Genomic DNA, 25,258 nt, shown 5'->3' with positions numbered 1-25,258 from the left:
ATCCCCTTTCCATTTTTCATCTGTCCTGCATCAGGGCTCCTCTTCATTCAGAATCCCCATCTATTGTTAAATTTAAGGGAGCAATTCCTACCCACATCTGCAGTATGCTTTCAGTGCCACAGTAACTGAATCTAATAGATAGTCCGTGTTATTACTTAGCCTGCAGGATTCCAGGACATTTCTATGGCCTATTATCTACAAATCCACTTTTTTTATACCTTGAATATTTTTGTTTTTAATGAATCAAGCAGTATAACAAAGTGAAGTGACTCATGTGGCACTTATGCACTGCTTATTTAAACAAAGTACTTTTGTTTTACGACACTCACCTTGACTCTGTCACATTGGTATGGCTGCCACGACATTCAAATTCTGTCACATATCCAGAGCAGTTAATCATTTTCCAGTCAGGGTCACACACAGCTATGAAGTTGGGACGTGGTCGGCCTATCATGTATTTGGCCAGATCTGTGAGAGACTGACTGACAGAGGCACCAAACAGGAATGTTCCTATCACCTTGTAGAGTGCAGCCACATAGTTATTACACTCTGAGCGGGAGTATAGACGCTTTGAAAATACCATATACATTTCTCCAGAAGTGATCTGTGGAAAAAACAGTGTCATGAAATTCTCTGCTGTGGACTGAATAACAATTTGTATACACAAACACTTGTGGTGCCATTAAGTCTCGGTTCCCACTAGAATGCGCAGTGGGAACCCCGCGACCCGTACACATTTCCCCCAACGCATTCAAATTGCACTGCTCTTACGATTTGCAGTGGGTGTCCTTGCAATCTTAAAAACACCACACAGTGTTTGCCTGCACCGGATTGCATGGTACAAAAACGATCACGCGATCTGGTTTGAGTGCATTCCCAAAATTGCTGCATGCAGGACTTTGATATGGATTTGGTGTAGGGTTGCACCAATACCAATTTTTTTGAGAATGAGTACTGATACCTTTTATCAGGTACTCGCCGATAACAATTACCGATACCTATTTTTCACGCAGTGCAATTTGAGCCGAAAAAAAAATGAATGGGTTTAACTTGCACTGAACAAAAATTGCATGTGATTTTAACAGGAATGCGGTGCGATTCCTATCTGAATCAAAAATGTACGCACTGCTCCTCTGTGAAACCAGGCTAGGAAACTAGTCACTATGACAAGCCTGGGTGCACAAAGGAACAGTGCGGGAAACTGACCTGATTCCTACACTGACCTACCTGACTACTACACAGACTGGCCTACCTGATTCTAACACAATCACCTACCGAACTCCTACCAACTCTGACTTGAAAGTCCTGCATATCTGCACGGAAGTGATCTCCAGCTTCAGTACAGCCCCTTCTCCCCAGCACTGGACAGTATCCCCCATCAGAGCCCCCATATAACAGATTTCCCCATCAGAGCTCCCCCATATATCAGATTTCCCCATCAGAGCCCCCCCATATATCAGATTTCCCCATCAGAACCCCCCTATACATCAGATTCCACCTTCAGAACCCCCCTATACATCAGATTCCACCATCAGAACCCCCCTATACATCAGATTCCACCATCAGAACCCCCCTATACATCAGATTCCCCCATCAGAGCCCTTCTATACATCAGATTCCCCCATCAGAGTCCCCTTACATCATATTCCCCCATCAGAGCCCCCTTACATCATATTCCCCCATCAGAGCCCCCCTTACATCATATTCCCCCATCAGAGCCCCCCTTACATCATATTCCACCATCAGAGCCCCCCTTACATCATATTCCACCATCAGAGCCCCCCTTACATCATATTCCACCATCAGAGCCCCCCTTACATCATATTCCACCATCAGAGCCCCCCTTACATCATATTCCACCATCAGAGCCCCCCTTACATCATATTCCACCATCAGAGCCCCCCTTACATCATATTCCACCATCAGTGTCCTCTTTACATCAGATTCCCCCATAAGAGTCTCCCTTATATCACAGCCCCCTTACATTAGATTCCCCCATCAGAGCCCCCCATACCTGTAGACTCACTCCACAGTGCCTGGTGGGAGCTCATGTGACATCATTGGTTGCTATGACGATGGCAGTCCTAACCACCAATGACTGCAGGTTCCTGAGGATTCAGAGCAGCGGAATGGCTGGCTGACAGTCCGTACTGGATCTACCATTGGCTGCACTGGAGCTGTGCACATCCTCCCCGCCCCCCTCATTCTCTGCTGTATTAGGAAATTACAGAAAGGGCACCGCCGGGAGAGGAGCCTGTTACTTCTACACGCAGAAGCCGGGCTTTTGTGTGTGTAAGTGACAGGGTATCGGTTTTTAGTATTGGTGCATTTGCATGAATACTGATACTCATGCAAATGCTTAGTATCGGCACTATCAATATCAGTGCAACCCTAATTTGGTGCAATTTGAGCCCATTCAAAATTAATGTGAATTGTCCAGGAATGCAGTTTGGTTCCTTTGTGATTCATAATGTGAACCTAGGCTAACTGTTAATGGCACCCCAAACGTGGGAAGCAAACATGAAAGTGACAAAATGCTGCATGAGCTACTTTGCCACATTTGTTAAGCGTAGGGCATCAGATTGAAATCAATGGACTGCCCTACAGGTGTCGTGCAAAAACACACATTTCAAATTGCTTGATGTAAATGTGGCCTTAAAGTAACAAAATGAATCAATTATAAATTTTTTGCATCTTAATGCCTTTGAAACAAATATAAATCTCCCATAAAGAAATGTACTTGAATTCAACTGAGTAAGGTGCAAATGTTCAATCTTACAATTACCCTAAAATTATATCTTCAAATTGGCCAAAACACAAACTTTGGAAGGAATAATGAAGTAGCTTCAATGATAAAATATATACAGGCATACCTTGGTTTACAAATTTAATTAGTTTTGCACGACTTTTCGTATAGCAAAAAATTTGTAAACCGAAACGCTCTTTCCCTTAGGAATGCACTGAAAACCAATTAATCTGTTCCAGAGGTCAGAAAAAAGTAAATGTTACTAAAATACAGCATAAGTTATTTTATCAAGTCTTGCAGTATTTTAGCAGTGACAACAAAGTGTTAATGTTTCAGCTGTCAGTGAATGTAACAGCTGAATGTAAAAATTGCCGGCAATTAAGAAAACATTAAAAAATGGCATTGGGCCCCCCCCCCCCCGATCCATACCAAGCCCTTTGGGTCTGGAATGGATTTTGAGGGACACTCCCACGCCGAAAAAAAAAAAAAAATAGCGTGGCGCCACCCCCCCCCCCCAAATCCATACCAGACCCTTATCCGAGCATACAGGTCTGGCAGGGGTCAGGAAAGGGGGGACGACGACATGAGTGAGGGCGCCCCCCCGAACCATACCAGGCCACATGCCCTCAACATGGGGGGGGCGGGCGGGGTTGCTTTTGGGCCCCATGTGAATGAGTATGGGGTACATGATCCCGCTACTGATTCACAAAAAGCAAAGTGTAGTGTGAAAAGACAGGACACGGTCTTTGACAAGTCCTTTATTAAAAGAAAAAACTAAAAGAATGTCCTCTGTTGCAGATCCAACATCAATCACGATGCCCGCTATCACCGCCGACCTGAAAAAAGAATAAAAAGGCTCCGATTCCAACGATGGCTCCCGCCGTCTGCCTGCTCCAGTGGTTTGACAGTTCCTAAATATGTAAGGGGCGTGGCCACCTGGGGACATCACCCGAGTGACCCCGCCCCATGTGACAATTTCCTGACCTGCCAGGCTGCATGCTCGGATAAGGGTCTGGTATGTATTCTTTGGGGGTTGGGGACAACCCCCACGCCATTTTTTAAAACATTTTGGCATGGGAGTTTCCCTCAAAATCCATACAAGACCTGAAGGGCTTAGTATGGATGGGAGGGGGGACCCCACTACGTTTAATTTATTATGGTGCCGGTTTTTAAATGTAATTACTGCTTTTTTTTACCTTCACTATAGCTCAGATTCAGCTGTCACTTCCCCCCCAGCTAAAAGAAAGTTTCCTTTTAGTTTATTTCCCAAAAGTTAAAAGAAACAATATTTCCTTTTAGTTTCTTAAAAGAAACAAAGTTTCCTTTAAATCTGGGGAAAGTGACAGCTAATTCTGTGAGCTATAGTGAAGAAAAAAAAAAAAAAAAGCTGGCAATTGCATTTAATAATCGGCACCGACATACACTTCGTATTGTGAAAAAATTCATAAAAATTTCGTAACCCGAGGTACACCTGTAATACTCTATCCGCATTTGCTCAATCTGTACAGGTGTGCAAAAATCAAAAATATACAAACATGGCTAGAAAATAAATGCCCAAAGAATGAAAACACAGCCAAACAACTTCATAATATACGTAAAGGAAACCTGTGCTGAGAGAGCATGTAGTCTTCTACTGCTGACGTCTATGAAAAGTTATAGTTGCCTGGCTGTCTTAGTAATCCAGAAGCTTCCTTACTTTTCAAAACCCTGACCTGGAACATGCATATCATGTGTAACCTGGAACATGCATATCAAGTACTAAAGCCAAAATGATTAGCATGCCAGGAAATATTACATTTTCAGAAGAAGGAAGTCAACATACTTTCCTTAGTACTGTTTTTTTTTTTTTTAACTCTGTTTGGGATGGAAGTTTGACTGCAAAATTAAAATTTCTTTTCATTTATGCCATTAGTGGTATAATTCCCAATTATAAATAGGTGTTCATCATTAGCATTAACCACTGCATTATTTCTCTGTAAATACTTACAATAATAACTGTGCAGGAAATGGTGACTCCAGCCATTAGACCATGAGTTATGGTGTCTTCTTTGTATGGGTATCTAATTGATTCATCATCGCAATAGAAACCTCGTTTGTATGGCCTGTTTACCAGTGTCATAATAATGAACGGCAAGGATGCTGTGGAGAAAAAAACATAACACAAAACATTCAGTTACTTTTTCTTTCATCAAGTGAGAGATTATACAGTGGCTTCAAGTATTTTGGGAGTAAGCAATAAAATGGGCTTATTTTTTGCACATTGTTTTCAATGACCTCTAGCTCCAAGGTGATGTCACCAGTCCACAGACCCCAGATTAATTCTATCACTCTCTCATATTGATCTGGGAGAATAAAAAAGAAAAAAAAAACCCGACAGGAACTAAAGACTGCACACGCTTATTTTCTTTAGACACTGTATAAAAGGTGAAAGTTGTAAGATAGTGAAATAGTACAAAAGCAGAAATAAATAAAAACAAAAACCTTAAAACCATCTGAAAACCAAGTGCTGTAATTGTAAACAAATTGTTTGCTGTTTGATGTGTTAATTACATGCAGAGGGTGCAGCATATGGATTACTAGAACAAGTCTAAACTTTACTTCTTGTACCTGGTCTAGCTGGTTTTGACTGAAAAAGTACCATGTTCTTTCATCTGATAGTAGTAGTTGGAACAAATACTACTACCCATTTAACCCTGATTTGCAATATCTACACCGATATCAGTGTTTTGGGCTAGCTTTATAAATGCCAATATCCTGGCAAATTGATCCATTTCCAGCCTGAAGAACATAGAGGACATGGTCATGATGGCTATTAGGTGTCCCCATTTGCATTACAAGTAGAAAAATAAACTTAAGGCTATCATTTAGGCATGAGCTGCAATTTAATGGGTCTCTTAATATTGGTACTGTAGATTTTTCACCATTTCAAAAGTGCATATATGTAATCTTGTGGCTGAATACAGTTAATGGCAAGTAACAGTCTTGCGAATCTGCAGCATAGGTGGACTTGGAAGTGATTCTATAGGTTAATTTTTTATAAATATACATGTCATACCTGCTATGAGCAGTGGTTTTGCACAGAGCAGCCTCGATCGTCCTCGGTCTCCCTGTGGTGCTCCTGGCTCCTCACTCCCACAGCAAGCCACATGCTAAGGAGGCACTCATGCATGCAAGCTCAGGAGCTCGCTTCCAAGTCTTATGAACACACAGAGCAAGGCTCAGTCCCGCCCCCTCCCTCATCGCTGGCTCTGACTGACAGCAATGGGAGACCACGGCTTCTGCTGCCTTATCTGAGCTAATGAGAAGCAAAAGAGCCTAGAGAGCCTCTGCTCTTATGCACATCACAGGATCAGGATTGGGCTCAGGTATGTATTTAGGGGGGCTGTAGGGGAAACTGCATGCAGGTGGTTTTTTACCTTGCTGCATACAATGCAGTAAGTTAAACACCTTCCGCATCTACAACCACTTTAAGCAAACAAGTAGCACAGTTCTCCATAGAAAGTCAATGGAAAACAAGTGACATATGTTTAAAGTGTTACAAAACCCAGGACCCTGCATTCACTATATCTGGTCTCCCACAGTACACAGAACATGGAAATGCAAATATCTTAGTAAACATAAACTGTTAAATACCTTTTCTCATCAGCAGTTAAAGCAGTCTTGTGACTTCTAACAGTGTCCAGCAGAGCAGTGGTTAATCTTGTTGTAGGAGTTTTCATTCTCCCCTGATTGTCTTATAAGGCTGCATAACCCCTGACCCTCTGTCTGGACAGCGCTAACTGGCCCTGTGCTGATCACATGCACTCTCCCAAGGAGAGAAAAACAAAACAAAAAAAACACTCTAGCAATACACACCAAACTGAGCATGTGCAGCTTGCCCCAAGGCTCTATGTTATCAGCAAATGGATTGGGGACAGTAGAGGAAGGGGAGGATCAGAGAAGGCAGGATCAAACAGCCCTTTTATACAATGCAAAGGTTTAACCCCTTAGGTTCCACAGTGAGAACAAGCATGCTTTACTGCATATAGAAACAGATTTTACTGTTGTGGTTTTAGTAACAAAGTTCAGAAAATAATAAAGAAATCAACATTTATTGCAAAAAATGAAATAAAGAAGAAAGCCAAACACTGACTAATCTTTTTTTTTAAAAGAGGTAAGGTATATGAATAACAGCAAATGTGCTAGAAATGTATAAATTTGGTGAGTAATAATTTAACGTCAGAAAATGAATGTTGAATATTGGTGGAATCAGACCTCTTGTGCTTTCCTGAAAGTGTGCATAGATTGCCTTTGTTTTCATCATTAATGCCAGCATATCTGTTTTAATAAATTCCTGGTCCAGATCTGACAGAATGGCATAAGGCAATCTGATCACAAAAACCTCTGAACCAAGGTAATTGGGTTGACATATACGATTAGGCTGTCTTGACACAGAGGTAGTGCGCTAGTGCTTTTGTCAAACATATGAGCATCCTAAATACTTTCTGAAAAGCTCTGCTGTTTCAGAACAGTTTGTCCATGATGCCCAGATAGAGGACTGAGCCAAGAACTGACAAGCCACAGAAAATGTCCAGTCAGCAGTCTTTGGCATTCTGGTTTTATCCCATTCACAGTCAAAAAAAGATCTGATGCCTAGGGAATACAGCTAACAGAGGTTCCCTGTCAGGCACACGAGTTTAAATCAGGCCTATACAGAAAAATAAACATAAAAGTTACTTTAAAATTCAGCTTACATTGTATATAGAAAATGTTAAAGCTGAACTCCAGGCAAAAACAAAAAAAAAAATACTTAATTGTTAAAAAAAACCAAAAAAGAAAACCACTGGTCAGATGTGCTGGACTGCAAATAGAAACAATCCTCACAATTGTATGTGTCAGAAAGTACAGCTTGTTGTTTATCTGCCCTCTTCATCCCTCATTCATTCACAAAATGCCTTGAATCTATTAGCTTTTCACAACATACAAGGTGTTCTGTGAATAGACAAGGGGAGAGGAGGTAAATGTCAGGATTGCTTCCCTGTACAGGAGCAACAGGTCTCATACCCACAGAGTACCAGAGGTACAGCAATAGCTGCATTTTTGGACATATTATTATACAGTATTTATAAAGCGCCGATAGTTCGCTCAGTGCTGTACGTTAATAAACATGTATGAATTACCTGGGCCAGCAGTTATAACTAAAACTGTACTGCACTGCTGTCAGTTCAAAATGTTTTCCAGGCACTGTAAAGCTTGCTTACATGAGGGAAAAGCAAAGCTTGTCACTTGTCACTACGGTGATGCCCTTTCACTGTACAATCAGTGACTGGTAAACATAGGCTTTACAAAATTAAGGGTGACAAAGCTAAATGTTTGCAATTGAAAATACAAGGACAGCAGAGAATAACTTGATGACATTTGCCATTTGTATGAACTGCAAAAGTAGATTGCAGGATGCTTACTTCCCATTGTCAACATGCCTATTATAATGGCATATGATGAATTCAGAGCACATAAAAACCTATATCAGATCATTTTTGGTAAAGCTAAGGATAAAGTAGAACTATAGGCAAAACGTTTTTCATTTGGGATAAAGTAAGGGAGGGTTATAACCCGTCAAATTATTTTTTTGCCATCTGTGTCCCACTGCGGAGATTTCACTTCACTTCCTGTCCCATATCAAAAACAGGAAATTAGAGGAAATCCCTGCAAATTAAGGGAATCCCTTGGGACACCAAGGTCACCAGTATAGTGTCCCCTTTGAAAGATTTCTCCTCTATTACTTTTCTGGGGACAACCCAAAATTTGGGATCTTTTAATTTTATAAAAACCTAATGGGTGTTCTAATTAATCTCAAAAAGTTTTGCCTTAGGTTTTACTTTAAATTTACAAAAAAAATAATATCTCCTAGCCAACAAAATAAGACCTTGAGATGGCTGGGAAAGTTGTATAATGTAAGAGCCTGCAAGATGCGCAGCTGCTCGACCATGAGGGTAACTAAAATAAAATGCAGCCATGAGAAACTGCGATAAACACCAATTCCAGTGGCTAGATTGTGTATCCCAATCATAGGTCTAAATAAAGTTTAGACACGAGAATATGCACACTCATTAGAACTGGGGTCTGGATTCAGTCTGCCTGATTGCTGGTGCTCAGCCTGATAAATATTACTACAAATATTATTAGTACTGGACTGCTACCACAAACATAACATATATAATATAGTTTAACAGAATTATTAGCATAGGATATTGTGTATGCTCTCTAATTGCCCCTCCTCTTAAAAGTATATGTCCTCGCTTCCTGTACTACTGACAAGTGTCACACTATAAGATTGCATACGGCTGTAGAACGGCAACCAACTACGGTACCCAAATATCCATATGCAATGCTTTAAAGGTTATCAGTTTAGAGTTACACAGGAGATCTGGCACTAAAAATGAATCCTCTTGTTGACGTTCGTGGTAATACCTCATGTGTGGCGTGGTCAACGTTTACATAATTATTATTTCAGGTACTTGCATAGCACCGTCAATTTACGCAGCGCTTTACATATATATTGTACATTCACATCAGTCCCTAACCCTCAAGGGGCGTACAGTCAAAAGTCCCTATTTAGGCCAATTTAGACAGGAGCCAATTAACCTACCAGCATGTCTTTGGAGAGTGGGAGGAAATCGGAGTACCCTGAGGAAACCCACGCAGGGACAGGGAGAACATGCAAACTCCAGGCAGGTGGTGCCGTGGTTGGGATTTAAACCAACAACCCTAGTACTGCCAGGTGAAAGTGCTAACCATTTAGCCACTGTGCATTTTTTATTTATTTAAATGTATTTTTTTCTAACACTATACCCTAATGTTTTAAATGACCTTTATTGCTATCACAAGGAGTGAACTTCATCCCTTGTGATAGCATGGATTGAACTGGTCCTCTTTATGGGAAGTCTGGGATCTTTTAGACCCCAGAACTCTCCTCTGACCTTCAAAGCCTCTGGTCAAACTGAAATCTGTTTGATCAGATGCTGTACAAGCTGATAATGGCTTGTCAACAAAAATTGAATCCGGAAGTGACTATATCCTCATCACTTCCAGTTTCTGACATCACAAAAGAGGGGTGGGAACTTCCCTTTCCTTCTACTCTTCCAAGGGAATGCGGCTGAAGCAATCATATTGTTACTGAGCTCCCCGGAGGGACAGGGGAGCCTGGCAAAGGCAGCAGCGGGGTTTTGGAGGAAACCCACTCAAATCAATTTTATGTTTAATAGAATTGCCTCCTGAAAATTTTTACATCAGGATGATGCCACCTTGGTATGACCACTTCAACTTGAGGACATGAGAGAACATAAACTAGGGAGGAAGAAAAGAAAAGCAGGAGAATTGACAGGACAAGTTTAAGAGTTAAACTTACAAGGATAGTGTCTTATCTTATCTCACTGATGTTCTCTCTTTTTTTCTCCCTCATTGGCAGATCTGTGAACTTCAGCACTGAAAGGCTGGCCATACACGAGTCATTTTCTTTTGTTAAAACCCACTAGTTGAACAAAAGAAAATGGCTTGATTCTCCCATTCACACACTCAGCCTGGGTTCACACTGATGCGGTGCAGAATTTGCAGCGGTTTCTGTGAGAATTCTGCATCGCATCACAATCGCACCCCGTTCATGCAAACCTCTGCGGGTGTGTATGTTAACACTCCAAAATCAGTCCGCAAAACGTGGTGCGATATCGGATCGCATAGGTGTGAATACCCATGTGATCCGATTCTAGTACGAACCAAAAAAGGGTCCTGCACCTTTTTGGTGCAGGTGCGATTTGAGCAAAACAAAATGTATGGCTCCAATCACACCGCACAGAATTTGCATGTGATGTGATTTGCACAGGAATGTGGTGCGGTTCCTGTGCAAATCACATGAGATATGCCAAACCGCACAAGTGTGAACTCAGGCTCAATGTGGATGGGGGAATACTTCCTACTGAGCTATTGTATTCTGACAGTGGGGAGATTTAACCGCTGTCAGTATACACTCATCAACATCGCCAGCTATTATCGGCAGTGCGGATTGAGAGATCCAGGCTGGTTGAACAAAAGCTGACTGATAGATAGACTTGTGTACAACCAGCCTGTCCATACATTGATGACAAATCTGGCTGGTCCCTGCTGCACCAGCTAGATATTGATCCATGTATGGCCGGTTTAAAGGTTCTGTCAGCATTCCTTGCTAGCTAAACCAAGACATACAATCAAGGCTGGAAGTGTACATATTTATTACAGAAAGTGACAGTTTTTGAGACCAAGGCTAGGGGGGAAGAATTTTCAATAAGGAAGTGACTGCTTTAGCCCACTGTCATGTGAAAATGGGTCACAGGAGTGAGTGCAGAACAAACTGTACTCCTGTGACCCACAGAAGTAGGGCCAAAAAAGCTTTGGCTCTACTTCTCCTTTGAATGTATTTCAACTGTGTAGCAGATTGCCTGAAAATCAGATTTAAACATTTTAAAAGCAAGTTGTTCACACAGGCTTTAACTTGTATAAGAGCAAAGCTTTACCCCCCGATCCCATCAAAGCCGATTCTGAAATCATGCAACTTACAGTAAAGTCGCACGATTTCAAAATCCGGTGACCTGCTGATTTCACTGCTATTTGTAAGACGTCCGACACAGATGTCTATTCAAATTGCATGCACTACTTTAGAAATCAGTGCAGCTCTGACCAAGTCGGAACTGCACCGTTATGACCGCTCTCATAGCAGACAATAGGGTGCGACTTGGCAAATGATTTGCAAGTCACAAGGCATGCAAATCCCATGCCAAGTCACACCCGATGTGACAGGGGGCTTAACCACTTTTCTCTTCTCTGCAACTACGATATACATCCAGAGTATGAAGGGTTTACAACAAACGCATGTCTACAGTAGCAGCTTTGGCCATACTTCTCCAAGCAAAATCATTCTGCAAATGTGCTTTGCTTATAACCCAAGCCCATAACTATATAAACTTACAAACATAAAGTGGTTGTAAACCTTAGACATGAAATAGGAACATATGAAATAGGATTTCTTCTTGCAGTCTGCTATCTGCACGAGTCATTTCTGACATGCTGTCCAACTCCAAGAGATCCAGAGGGACAAGGAAGAGAGCTCCAGCACACATCCTGTGACTGAGACTCAGATGTGCTTGTTTCCCTATTAGACTGTGTAGAGAGAGTGTGGCCCCTCCACTCAGGTCTCCTCTGAGCTGTGCCATGTGTGACATCAGATCCCTACCCCCTGCCATCTAGAAGCTCAGAAAAGCTGGGGAAATTCTAGACTTGAGATGTAGTGGTAAAATGGCTACAGATAAACGGGTACAACTCAGTTGGTGGATTGTTTCATCTCTGTGTATCACAATCTATTTTTCATGAAGCTGCTCCTGTGTTTTTTAGTATCCTTGTGTCTTCCATAAAATCCTGAATCTTTTCCCTTTCCCCTTATTTCATTTTGTTTGTAACAAGCATCGCTCCTTGGTCATGCGGTCATGTGCATGGACCTATCCACACTACACATCCCATAGCCCTGGTCCATCTCAGGTGTGAACAAGGAGGGTGGCTATGTTCCTACATAGAGTGGGACCATGGAGAACAAATGCAGCCACCTTCTAACAGGAAGCCAGATCACAGCTGGCAAAAAGGAGTTCAATTTTTGGAGGAAGCAGAGAGAAATAGAAGGTATTTTGAGTTAAGAATAAGTACCTGAATTTTTTTTACACCATGGTTTAGTGCCACTTTAAGTCGGATGTAGGAAGACAGTGGCTAAGTTTGTTACAAACAAAATTTATTTTTTAAGATTCAAAACTGTGCATATTAGAACATACAAGGGCAGTGTATTTATACAGACAAAATGAAAGTGGAAAATAAAGAGAAGAGGAATTACCTGTAGGCCCCTTTCACACAGGCAGCCAGGGAGGAGGCAAAAACAAGCTGTTGAGCCAGGTTTTACCGCCCCCACCAAAACCTAACAAACCAAAGGAGTTTGTACACATGCCACGGTGCATTGCATAGCAACAAATTTAATGTGGCTTGCTGAGCTGACAAAACTCACCCATTAAAGTCAATGGGACCATGCCGCAAACATGAGTTATATTCTTGGCTTGTGGCACATTATTCCCATTCAAATTTGCAGTTCGGCAAATGCACAAACGCATGGAATCTGCAGCCTATATGCTCTCTGTACAGGCATCCAATGCTTTTCAGAGACTGCTCTGGTGTTAACCTAGCTATAGAATGTCACAAGCGTGTTTTTGAGAAGGAATCAAAATCACATGTTTTTAGGAGTTACAGCAAATAAAATGTTGGACTAAATGACTTAATACAACTATTAAATTGCAAACCTGACTAATGCAATCAAACCGATGAAACCAACAGTTTAGAAATGAACATTAAGGAAACCCTGTGGACAGACCATTTATGTCAACAAAAATCCTACCATACAGTATATATGTGCATTTAACACATTTTCTGCATACTATGTACATGTACAGTACCTGTAAAAGCTTCCCTTGTGTAGACATGCAAAAGCCCTGAAGCTGCTCCTAGTTGCCTGGCAGCTACATAAAAGGTTATGCGAGGAGCTGAATGAAGGTGTGGAGGAGCTGGGCCTGCACAGAGAGTAAATTGGACACTCATGGAGGAGAGGGCTAGGATGTGCAAGAAGAAAGGGGGCTATGTGCTAGGAAATGGACTCTTCCTGGAGTGGTCATCAAAAGTCATTTATGGAAAAGAAAACAGCAGTTAAGCATTTAAATTAATGATTACTCTGTACAGTTTCAGGCTGGAGACATGGTCACTTAAATGGTTTTACAGCAATTTTAAATTTAAATCAAGTTTACACACTAACCTGTTTATATATTTTCTTCTTACTATATATGTTTATGATATGTGTGCTTTACAAATAAATATTTAAAGCCCAACTCCAAGGTAAATATTTTTGTTTTGTGATATGGTCCCACATGGTTGTGGGACTGCTAAAAAAAAAAAAAAAAAGAAAAACAAAAAAAAGGGGAGGTAAGGGACTGCTCTGTGCCATATCATTGCACAGAGCAGATAAGTATAAATGTCTTTTAATTAAAGAAAAAATAGCCTTTAGAACCAGTTTAAGGTTGCTTGAACATTGCACACGTGTTCAGCAAGAATAAACAACTCCTTAATTATTCAATGTAACTGAATGGATGATTTTGCGTATTAGAAGTGATGGCCAGTTGTTGAGCACTGAACATTTGTAACTTATAAGACTAAAAGGCATACTCTAAATCCATATCTGTTCTGAGATCTGTTAGCACTTGGCTATCAAAATGCATTCCAAAATGGGCAGCAATGAGCACAAGGCACAGACAATGAATACTTGACTACGTGCTTCCAGTTACAAAGGAAAGTGTGGGTTTAAACAGAAAAACTAAATAATGCACATTTCTGTCCAACCCACAGTTTCCATGAAAAACAAGGACTGGCAATTCCAACATATGCAGTTTACCCCACACATTTGTTCTTTCTGTAATCTATCCTGAACAAAATCAAGAAAAAAAAGTTGTTGAATGGTAGAAGCGTTAAGTCTCCTATTTAAAAATAAATATATGCTTATGCCTAGAGTTTTTTCTACTTTTTAAATACCTTTTCAATTACTCATCTCAATCAGTCTGTGGACTGATTTTACTTCAAGCAGAACTCCAGTAACGCAGCTAAACATACAAATGCCTAAACAGGAGCTGTATTTCTTTACCTGCTAAAGAATTTGTAATTATAGTCTGCTAGTCCTGTGATCGAGTAGCTAAGGAAGGAAACTACAAAAACTATTATTTTCAACTTACAATTTGCGGTTATAGTGTTGCACTGCACATTTCCCATTTCCAAAAAAAGTTTGCACATTTATCCTTAGCATCGCAATTGTCTATTTCCGGTAGGTGCTCTATTTACACACTTGCTATAAATGTAAAGTCCAACTCCAGGAAAAGTAAAACTCCTCCCTTGCAGTGAGGCTGCCCCCACACAAAGGTTAAATGCTCATTTAGGGCTAGTGATCAGGAAAGGCAGTTTTACTTACCAGTCACAACTCCCCCAGCAGACAGGGCTCCCCTATACTTCAGTGGTCTGGAGATCAGTCTTGCAGAGCAGAGTAGCCTGTAGAGGTGGAGGGCCAGGTAAGTAAAACTGCTTTTTCTGTCCCCTAGATGTAAATGAGAATTTAACCCTTGTAGTTCAGGGGCAGCCCAACTGCAAAGGAGCATTTTTATTTACCGCAAATTTGAGTTAACTGCCCCTTGTAGAATTGTTTTAGCCTTAAAGCGCAAGTTTAGCTAAAAAAATAAAATAAATAAAAATCACTAGGCACATACAGTGGATATAAAATGTCTACACACCCCTGTTAAAATGTCAGGTTTCTGTGATGTAAAAAAATGACAAATCATTTCAGAACTTTTTCCACCTTTAATGTAATCTATAAACTGTACAACTCAGTTAAACAACACACTGAAATCTTTTAGGTGGAGGGAAGCAAAAAATAATAAACTAAAATATGGTTGCATAAGTGTGCACACCCTTAAACTAATACTTTGTTGAAACACCTTTTGATTTTATTCCAGCACTCAGTCTTCTTGGGTATGAGTCTATCAGCATGGCACATCTTGCCTTGGCAATATTTGCCCACTCTTCCTTGCAAAAACACTCCAAATCTGTCAGCTTGCGAGGGCATCTCCTGTGCACAGCCCTCTTCAGAACACCAAACAGAATTTTGATCGGATTCAGGTCTGGACTCTGGCTGAGCCATTCCAAAACTTTAATCTTCTTTTGGTGAAGCCATTCCTTTGTTGATTTGAATGTATGCTTTGGGTCATTGTCAAGTTCCTCTTCATGTTCAGCTTTCTAGCAGAAGCCTGAAGGAGTTGTGCCACTATTGACTGGTATTTGGAACTGTTCATAATTCCCTCTACCTTGACTAAGGCTCCAATTCCAGCTGAAGAACAAAAAGCCACTTGATGATTGTCTTCACTGTGTTCCATGGTATATCTAATGCCTTGGAAATTCTTTTGTACCCTTCTCCTGACTGATACCTTTTAACAATGAGATCAGTCTGATGCTTCGGAAGCTCTCTGCGAACCATGGCTTTTGCTGTAGGATGCAGGTTGCAGACCGGTGAAGCAAAAGGAATTATCACAGTATCACATAGTTTAGTTCTGCTTTAAATGCGGGATAATTTTAACATTGTTCACAGAAGAAGCTGCTCAAACCTAAGGCTCGTTCACATTGGCTGCCAAGGGGCAATAAAAGCAGGCAGCTGAGCCATGGATTAACCACCTGCTCAGAGATGCTTGAATCCTGCAGCCACATGGCATGGTGAAAAAAATACAACCACATGCTGTACCTCCAAATGTGACCCATTTCAATGTATGGGGTTATACACACATTTGCCATACAGTACTTTAGCCTCTTTAGGGGTAAAACATATCACCTTCTCATGGTTCCACATGCTCTCTGAAAAGAGATCCACCACATCACTTTTCAGAGGGATTGCTGTAGGTCAGAAGGAGCCTTTAGGCTGGCCATAGATGGCTCAAATCTCGGTCGGTTCAGCTTTTGGGTTGAACACTAAGAAATCAAGTATTTGACCAATCAACATCAATTTCTTAAGGGGTAAATGATATTCCACATTAAGACAATAGATGCATGTACCTTAAAAGCATTTTCAACTGTCTTCTACATGTTCAAATAGGTTGACCTGGGTACTGAACATTCTGGAAAAACAGGCCAAATTGCTGGAATATCAGGCAGCCCTGTCCTGGCTCAGCCTGGCCTTGGCTGTATAGTTTAAGTTTAGATGTACCAACATGTGTTGTGTGCTTTTCAGAGTGGTAGTGGAAAGCTTCAATTCTCCTTGCCTCCCCAGGTTTCTTACCTTCATGCATACAATACACAAAGTGGTCGTAAAGGCTTAATGTTTTTCACCTTCAACAGCTCTGCCATTCACCATCAGTGCAGGGAGGGGATTGGGGGGGGGGGGGGGGGTAATAGCATTGTCACTGACCTCCAATGCTGGGATTATTACTGCAGCCAATTTCCAGTTGACATTATGCTGTGGGTTATTATGGCATTCACTGGAGCCAATGTTGAGCGTTTTATTATTGTGTGTGTCTTTGTTGGGGGTTATTATTGCTGTGACCGACACCAATGCTGGGGGGTATTTTTGTAATCACACCAATTGTGGGGGTTATTATTCCACCCACTGACATCAGTGCTGGGGGTTATTTCTGACACTGCTGGGAGTTACTATTACTGCCTCTGACTAATGAAGGGACATATTGTGCTCCCACTTTCTTATCAGTATAAATAAATATACAGCAGGTCCACGAGATTTCAAAAGCTATATTACAGCCTACTCCTTTTGTGTAGACTGCCTAACTTGACACACTGTAAATGAAAAAAAGCTACTATTGTGCAGCTCTGTGGAAGTTTTAAGGGTTGCACCTGAGAGTCTCTATAATTTTCAATTTGACCACCAGTTCTTCAGACCTTTCACATATAACATAAGTGTGGAGATACATTGTTTTATTTAAACAATGTAGTGGTATAAAAATGGTTGAATAAATAGCTTTTTACAACCCATGCTTACAAAAGATATCAGGCAAAACAAATACATTAAATATTTTATGCAAAATTTACCTTCGTTTTGACCCATCCAGGAACAGGTCTGGCTAAAGTCACAGCACAAGCCTAATAAACCAACACTCATGAGAAGCTGGACATTCCAACTATTTCTTAAGGAAAAAAAGTTTGTGTTGTCCCACTACTGTAACCTTTTTCTGAGGGCTAGTAAACCATTCTAATGCAGGCCATAGACTGGCTGTTTATCGGCTGAATTGTCGGTCGATAAACGAAAAATCGGTTGGCCCCGTTGCCAACAGCCATTTTTCGTGGATTTTCCAGCATGACCGATAAAAATAAATGAGAAGATCCACAAAAAACAGCCGACGGGCTGGCCCCACCAACGGTGTGAATATCAGCCGATTTTTCGTGCGGACGAAAATTCGGCCGATAAACGACCCGTTTATGGCCTGCATAAGTGAAATGGTCATAAAAACAATAGTTCTTTGTTATGCCAACTATATATACAATTTTAATGACATCAATGTGGTAAATTCAAACTACTGTATCTGTTTAAACAATGACATGACAATGCTAAAAAAAAAAAAAAAAAAAAAAAAAAAAAAGCATCCTGGCCAGGAAAGATGGCTGGACATCTGTAAAACAACATGCCTAGTATGGTCAAGCACATATCAGGAATATGAAATGTTGGGTTTACGTATTCTTTAAAGCCGGCTAAGTGCAAAGCCTGCTGTTTACCTATGCTAACCCTCCTTCTTGCTGAAATACCATAAATAAATATATTAACATCACCTGTAGGAAAAAAATTAGGATATTGTACTCAATTTTACTCTGGCTTCCATGGTGCAGGGGGTGACAGAAAGAGCCTCTGACAAGGTCCCAGGGATTTCTCAGTATTCCAGATCTCACCAGAAGACTCTTCAGCACATTCTTCTCAACAAGATATGGAGTATGTTCGGAATCATTCACACACAGTGTGTTGAATGGCATTTTTCTGCACTGGATGAATGCCCACTATGTCACCACTAGGGCACATACGAAAAAATTGTGTTCTGTGTGCTCTGCACACTATAACAGAACATTTGGCACGTGGTCAGTGTACATGGGCCCTTACATTTTTCAGATCTTGCCAGAAGAAGCAGTCATTGCTATGCACTGTGAAGTGCATACTGCAATGAAAAAAGTAGTGCATGTCCTACTCTCTTGCTGCACACACAACTGTGAACAGACCAGGACACAACACAATTTGCCTATGATCCCAAGCATGACTGATTGTGACCCAGTACAATATCCCCCCTTTCTGAAACTTACAGGGAACTGGCTACATGAGTAGTGACAGCAACAGAAAGCAGGAGAGAACCGGGAGATGTGAGCTGTGCTCTCCTCGTCCCCCCAGCTCCTTTCCCTCCTTTTTGTACACTGGAGTTGACTCAGAAGGCTTGCAGATCAGAACTGTGCAGGGTTTGATTGCTGCCTCCTATCCACAGTTTCTGCTGTTGGGCAGGAGTAGTGTGAGGAGATAGGGAGTGGGTAATCAAACCTTGTACAGTCTACTCTAAGCAATCCTGTGTTAACTCCTGTGTACAGACAGGAGGGAGAGGACAACTCACACAATCTCCCGGCTCTCTGCACCTCTCTGGCGCTGTCACTACTCCTGTTGGTAACCCAGAAAGCAGTGCAGGCGCCTGATGCGTCATTAGCAACCAATGACATAGTTTGCTAGGACACGGTTGGGTGGCCTGCACAACCAACGGTAGAGACGGCGGCAAAGAGGAGGACAGAGTCGGGAGGAGGTGCAGGCTTGAGAAATGCTGCTGTAGAGAACCCTTTCTAGTCTTAAACAAGGACAAGGCCACCAGCTCAGACACGCGACTCAAAGTGGTTATGACATCAAGAAATGTAACCTTGTGAGTGAGCGAGCGTGTAAAGTGTAAGATTATGAATATGTTTAACATGCGTTTTCTGAAGTGCCAAAGGAACCAAATTCAGATTCCGCTGAGTCAGAGAGCAACAGGGAAGCCATATGGGAGATGTCTAGTGCTAAGGTCTTCATCAAAGAATGGGAAGCCAGCAGTCTGTTAAACAAGATCACATGCACATAAACTTGACATAAACTTGACCCTTGATAGTATTAGGAGGAAGATACTGGTCCAGACCCATTTGCAGAATTAATTTCACTGATAATTGCCTAGGGCAAAAGTTTCTTGCCTTGCACAAAGTTAAGTATGGTTTCCATGTGCAGCTACAGACCTTACAGAAATTACATTTCCTAGTTTTAGCATTGTGGGCATAACCAATTCAGAGATGCCTCTGTCCCCCAAAACCTGGGCTTCAACTTTAATGGCCTAAAATCCAGTGATCACGAATCCAGGTGGTAAATAGAACATTCATATGATCAAGAATAGTCCACAGAGCATCTACCTGGAGTTTTATCAGGTGGAATACCACATCCTCCTGTACCTGTCTGCAGCTATAAGGATCATCAGGATGCCCTCCACCTTGATCTTGCAAATCAAACAAGGAAGGCGTTTCAGAGGAGTAAAGGCATAGCTTAGGGTGTACTGATCCTACAGAGCATCCAATGCTTCCTCTGGAGAATCCCTGCTCCTGGAGACAAACCTGGACAAACCTGTCCAATTTTGGTTGAACCTGGAGGCCAGAAGGTCCACATCTGGCATCTCCAACCTGTGACAAAAGTCCTAGAATACTTTCACGTGTAGGAACCATTTCTGGCTCCAGGGACTTCCAGGTGAATAAGTCTACTTGCCAGCCAAAAAGTCCATGCCTGGAAAGCCAACTATGGTATCCATTCTACCTCTTGCTGCAAGACATCTGGTTTTTCTCTGATGATGGTTGTATGCCACGGTTATGGTGCTGTCTGAATCAGCATCATATGATACTCTAGCTGGGAGGTCCAGCATTGCCAGGACAACCGAATTACACTAAGTGTATTCCTCCAACATCCAAGTCTTATGAGACCAAGATATTGTGCTGTAGGGATTTTGAGTGGAACTGGGCAAATAGGACTGCCTTGTAGATGGCTACCATCAACCCCAGGGCTCTCATGCAAAAGCAAAGGGTTGGACAGCTCCTGGACAAAAGAGTCTGTGTGGGAACAGGGTTTTTGAAGTTTCTCTTGTGGAAAGAAAACTCTGGCTTCAACTGTGTCTAGCATTAGACTTGGATATTTCAGTGAGTCAATTCTAGCACCAACTTCTACAAATTCAGGACCCAGCAAAAGCTATGCAAGGTGTGGACTACATGTGCAACCAGAACTCAAGCAGACTATTCCTTCCACATAAGATAGTCTAGATATCAACCAATAAGGCTGTCCTGAGAGTATATTAAGGATAACACAAGGTGAAAACCTGATGTGTACAGGACAGGTAAAAAATATGGAAGTGCAGTGGGCCCCACAACAAAGCAGAAGAATCTCTGTTGTGCTGGTAAAATGGGGACATGCAAGTAGCATGCAAGAAACACCTTTGATGAGGCCAGAAAGTCTTCCTGGTGAAGGGAAGCAATGGCAGAGCTTGTATAGTCCATATGGAATTTCTCGGCCCAAATGAAGACATTTAGGTATTTGAGACCCAAGATGGGACGGATAATCTCTATTGGGTTAGGAACTGTGAACAGGTTGGAATACAAATAGAACCCCTGGAACTGTTCTGCCACAGAGAATGGGTCAATGATATCCTGCTCCAGAAGACCTGCCAGAACAACTAATCTGTGTGGCGACAGAAGCAGGTTGGAAGTAATGATTTGGGGAGGCAATGGGCCCCTGGAACCCACCTCCAGCACGTCCCACACTTTGGAAAGTAGGACACCCGCCCCCTTCCCTCCCCAAAGCTGAAGACAATTTATCAGAGTTTGGATGACTTAAAAGCCCAAGTTTTACAGGCCAACTGGGATTCCAAACTTGGGTTTCAACTTGGAGGTTGAGGCCTTGGAGTAGCTCAAAGGACTTTTCTGGGCCTCGGTTTCTCTGGTGCATCTTTCCTGATTGAGCCCTGCACTTCTTTTGCTGGGGAAGATGAGTACTCTTGCCACAGGTAGCCTCCTTGAGGAAGACATCTAGAGCTGCTCTGAAGAGACCTTCTTCCTTGAAAGGGATGAGGAGTAGGCACTTTCTTCATGTGGCAGCCCAGCACTTTAGCCAGAGTCCTCCATATGAGAGATGAGGCAGGTGACCAACAACCTATCCACACTGTGGCTTAAAGATGCAGACATGAGTTTTAAATGCTCTAGGACCAAAGGACGCATTGTCATAGTGATCAAATTTCTCCCAGGCCTTAGCTAAAGTTTGACAGACTAAGGTCACAACCAAGACAGGTTGCAGAGCAGGACCCGTCAAGGAGAACATTGCTCTAGAAAAGGGCCTCCAGTCGCTTGTCAGTGGGATTTGTAAAATTGCATACTCCACTGGTACATTAGGTGTTTCATTAAGATGGGATACTGCCAGGTCCTCAAAGTACATAATATTTTGTTTTAGAAAAATCCTCCACAAGGCTGATGGATCCTTGAGAGGTACAACAAGCTTTCTCCTCGACCTTTAGCGTGAAACATACCACATCAATAAGAACCAAAATGGCCCTTTTAAGTTTGAGATTAATGGCAGAAGACTGACTCAGATTGACTTGGCAGCAGGCTTGTCTGTCAGGGACTTGAGAGACTCAGCATCAGATAGGGTCTTGGTGGCTGAGGGCTCTGAGGTTGAAGGGGAAATCATAAAGATTCCTAAGAGGAAGGCACAGGAGCATGCTTAAAGCTTCTGCAGTCAGAGTCAGCAAACATTATTGCCATTTGATTCATAAAATCATGCAGGTATACTTGCATAGCACCTGCCTGGCAACATCAGCCAGCTCAACAGAAACCGGCTGACATTTGGCCCATGTGTATGGCAGCCAGTCATTCAGCCGGCTTCTGTTTAAGGGGCATGACCAAAAAAGGTCTGCTGATCGGTTCTCAATCAGCACTCTCAGCCAATGGCTGAGACCACTGACTAAAGTGTCAGAACACAATGGCACAGCAGGGAAGATCGCTGTACAAACATCGAATAGTTAGTACAGCAGTTCCTCCGGAGCTTTCAGGTTTTTTTTTTCCATTCAGCCCGCTGGGTTGAATGAACAGAAACTAGTAGTGTGTACCAGGCTTAAGGCAGTAGGCAATTTTTTACATTCCAGTCTGACTCGCTAGTGAAAGCTTTGCTAAAGTGTGCCAAGAGAATTTGCTTGTGTGTATTGCCCTCTCTCAAGTTGGATCAGCAAAGCGCTCCCTCTAGCTGACAACACTGCAAAGCATCCAGCTGGTAAGAAAGCAAGAATGCAAAACAGGTAAGTGCTTCCCTGTGCCCTCCAAAGAAATACTGCTGCTGGCTATTTCTTGCCAGTGGAAAGATCGCAAGTGTGGCATGGGCCTTAGAGTCCAAAAAATCAAATGGATGTCCTACTAGGCAAATAAACGCAACTTTTGCATATGAGGAGAATGCTAAAAAATTAGTTTAGTAATATCTCTATAAACAAATTATCTATTTCACCTGCAAACTGAACTCAGCCCTTTAGTAGGCAATTTAAAATTCTAGGTCAAAGTCCTTCACTTCGGGACTTAAGGGCATTCAGTGCCAGTTCACATATATGTGGATTTAGTGCGGATTTAAAAAAAAAAAAAAGTCTTTTTCCGATTTCTGAGCAGTGCGGTCAGGTACAGGTGCAGATTACAGGCTATTGACTGCTATGAGAACTCTTTCTAAACTGCTCAGGTCATCAGTTGTGAACAGGATAAAATTCTGACCTGAACCTGATCTAAACAACTATTGTGTCAATTAGCTGTGAATCCTGGGCGTCAATTCGCACCGCACATGTTTAAATCCACACTCATTGTGTCAAAACAGTCCTATTGCAGGAAATATACAAAGACTCCAGATTTTAGGTGGGGTTGATTTTTTCTTCATGATAGTTATTAGTCACTTTTGGAGATAAACCGTTTTTCTTTAAAATTATATCAGGATGCGAGATTCAATGCAAATTTATTTCACCAACTACCTGACGTGTTACTAAACCCACAACAGTAAAGTCAGTCTGTATATGCCATAAAGCATGCTTGTTATACTCACTTTGGAACTGAAGGTGTTAATCCTCCGCACTGTGTAAAAAGGCTGTTTGATCCGGTCTTCTCTGATCCTCCCCTTTTTCCAGTGTCCCCAATCCATCTGCTGACAGTACAGAGCTCTAGGAGTCACTCTGCACAAGTTCAGTTTAGTGCATATTGCTAGGGGTTTTTTTTTTTCTTTGGGAGAGTGCATGTGATCAACACAGGGTCAACCAGCATTGTCTAAGACAGAGGGTTATGGGTTATGCAGCCTCAAAGGACAATCAAGGGAGAATGAAAACTCCTTCAGGTTTTAGCCACTACTCTGCTGGACACTGATAGAAGTCACAAGATTGCTCTAACTGCTGATGAGAAAAGGTATTTAGCAGTTTATATTTACTAAAATAATTGCATTTACGTGTGTACTGTGGGAGACCATATATAGTGAATGAAGGGTCCTGGGTTTAGTAACACTTTAAGCTAGCTAGACGGATCAAAATTCGGCCAGTTCAGCAGGAAACAGTCAAATTTCGATCCATGTATGGCTAAGAATCAACTTTTGTAGAAAAAAAAAAAAAAAGTATGTTGGAATTTTTTTTTGTCGATCAACCGTAAAAAGGTAAAAAAACCATCAGCCTTTAAAATCACTTTAAGCAAGCTCCTGGCAAGCTTCAAGATTTGCTAAAGACTTCCAAGCTTGTGCAAACTAGGCCTTAGTGTTAGGCGATAGGTTAGGATTAGCAAAAGTATTTTAATAGCCAAAACTTTTTTAGCTTTGTATATTGCAGTTATGGCTTAAAACCCTGTAACTTATGTTCTTGCCCCAGGTCCCAGAGATACAAGAAGTGAGAGGAAATCTTCCCCTCTTATACAGCGGTCATCAGAAAAGATGTCACCACTGAAAGACTGTCACATCTTGTTCTGGTGAAAACCCCCTAAACTATTAGATTTCCCTTCACTGCTTGTCCTTATATACAGCACATATTTAGTAATAAGCGGAATTGCATGGTTAATATTTAATAACTTTAGTTTTCGCTAACCAACAAGTAGGAGGAGTGGTGTGCCATTGGCTCCTGCTGCTGTCAGTCAAAACTTGTGAGCAGAGTGCTGGGGGCAGGGCCGAACCATGCTGTGTGCTTGAATACACAAACAGCCCAGCTCAGGAGCGAGTCTGCATGAGTGCTCATCATAGGAAGCGGTTTCCTATAGTCGCGTGATCGGTGGAAGCCAGGAGTGATGGCAGGGGACCCCAAAAGAGGAGGATCGGGGTTGCTCTGTGCAAAACCATTGCATAGAGCAGGTAAGTATAACATGCTTGTTATTTTGATGAAAAAAAAAAAACAAAAAAAACTTTAGTATCAATTTAAGGTAAAAGATGTCACAGCAGATGTATCACACTCCCACCAATCCTGTCTCAATCTAGTGCGCTGTATCCGTCTGTCGCAGCGCTGGTCTCTCTATTCCTCAACCAAATCCTGTGAGGTGGGAGCAGGGGCACAGCCAAGCCATGCTGTATTTATCTATGAACGCACACAGCAGGGCTCGGGAGAATGCCTGTATGTGTGCCCAAATAACACTCGGCTTGCCATGGGGGCACACACAGTTCTGGATTGAGTGGAGAGGTATTAGAACACCTATTAGGTTTTTATTGAGGTTTGTGCACCCATTAGGGAGCTTTGCCCTATTTGTCCTGTTTACAATTATCTACAAAAGTAGGAAAAAAAAAAAATTAGGTTGTCCCCAGAAAAGTAAAAGGGGAAATTTTCCAATGGGGACACTAGTTCTGGTGACCTGGGGGTCCCCAAGGAATTTGCTTAATTA

General features: G+C 41.9%; 1 protein-coding gene across 1 annotated transcript in view; it reads right to left on the bottom strand.

The window, feature by feature from the left end:
* PLPP2 (phospholipid phosphatase 2) overlaps positions 1-25,258 on the bottom strand; it is a 49,615-nt gene that overhangs the window by 12,349 nt on the left and 12,008 nt on the right. Inside the window, exons 2-3 of the mRNA XM_089667072.1 lie at positions 4,734-4,885; positions 330-604 (exon numbers count right to left, since the gene is read on the bottom strand). Of these exons, the coding sequence (XP_089523198.1) occupies positions 330-604; positions 4,734-4,885 (427 nt within the window). The remainder of the gene's footprint in view (positions 1-329; positions 605-4,733; positions 4,886-25,258) is intronic.

The sequence above is a fragment of the Staurois parvus genome, unplaced genomic scaffold (assembly GCF_062004578.1).
Source record: "Staurois parvus isolate SC_StPar_1 unplaced genomic scaffold, SC_StPar_1.0 ptg000053l, whole genome shotgun sequence".
Lineage (NCBI taxonomy): Eukaryota > Metazoa > Chordata > Amphibia > Anura > Ranidae > Staurois > Staurois parvus.
Note: the sequence above shows the minus strand (reverse complement) of the source record. Positions and strands in the feature narration are given on the sequence as shown.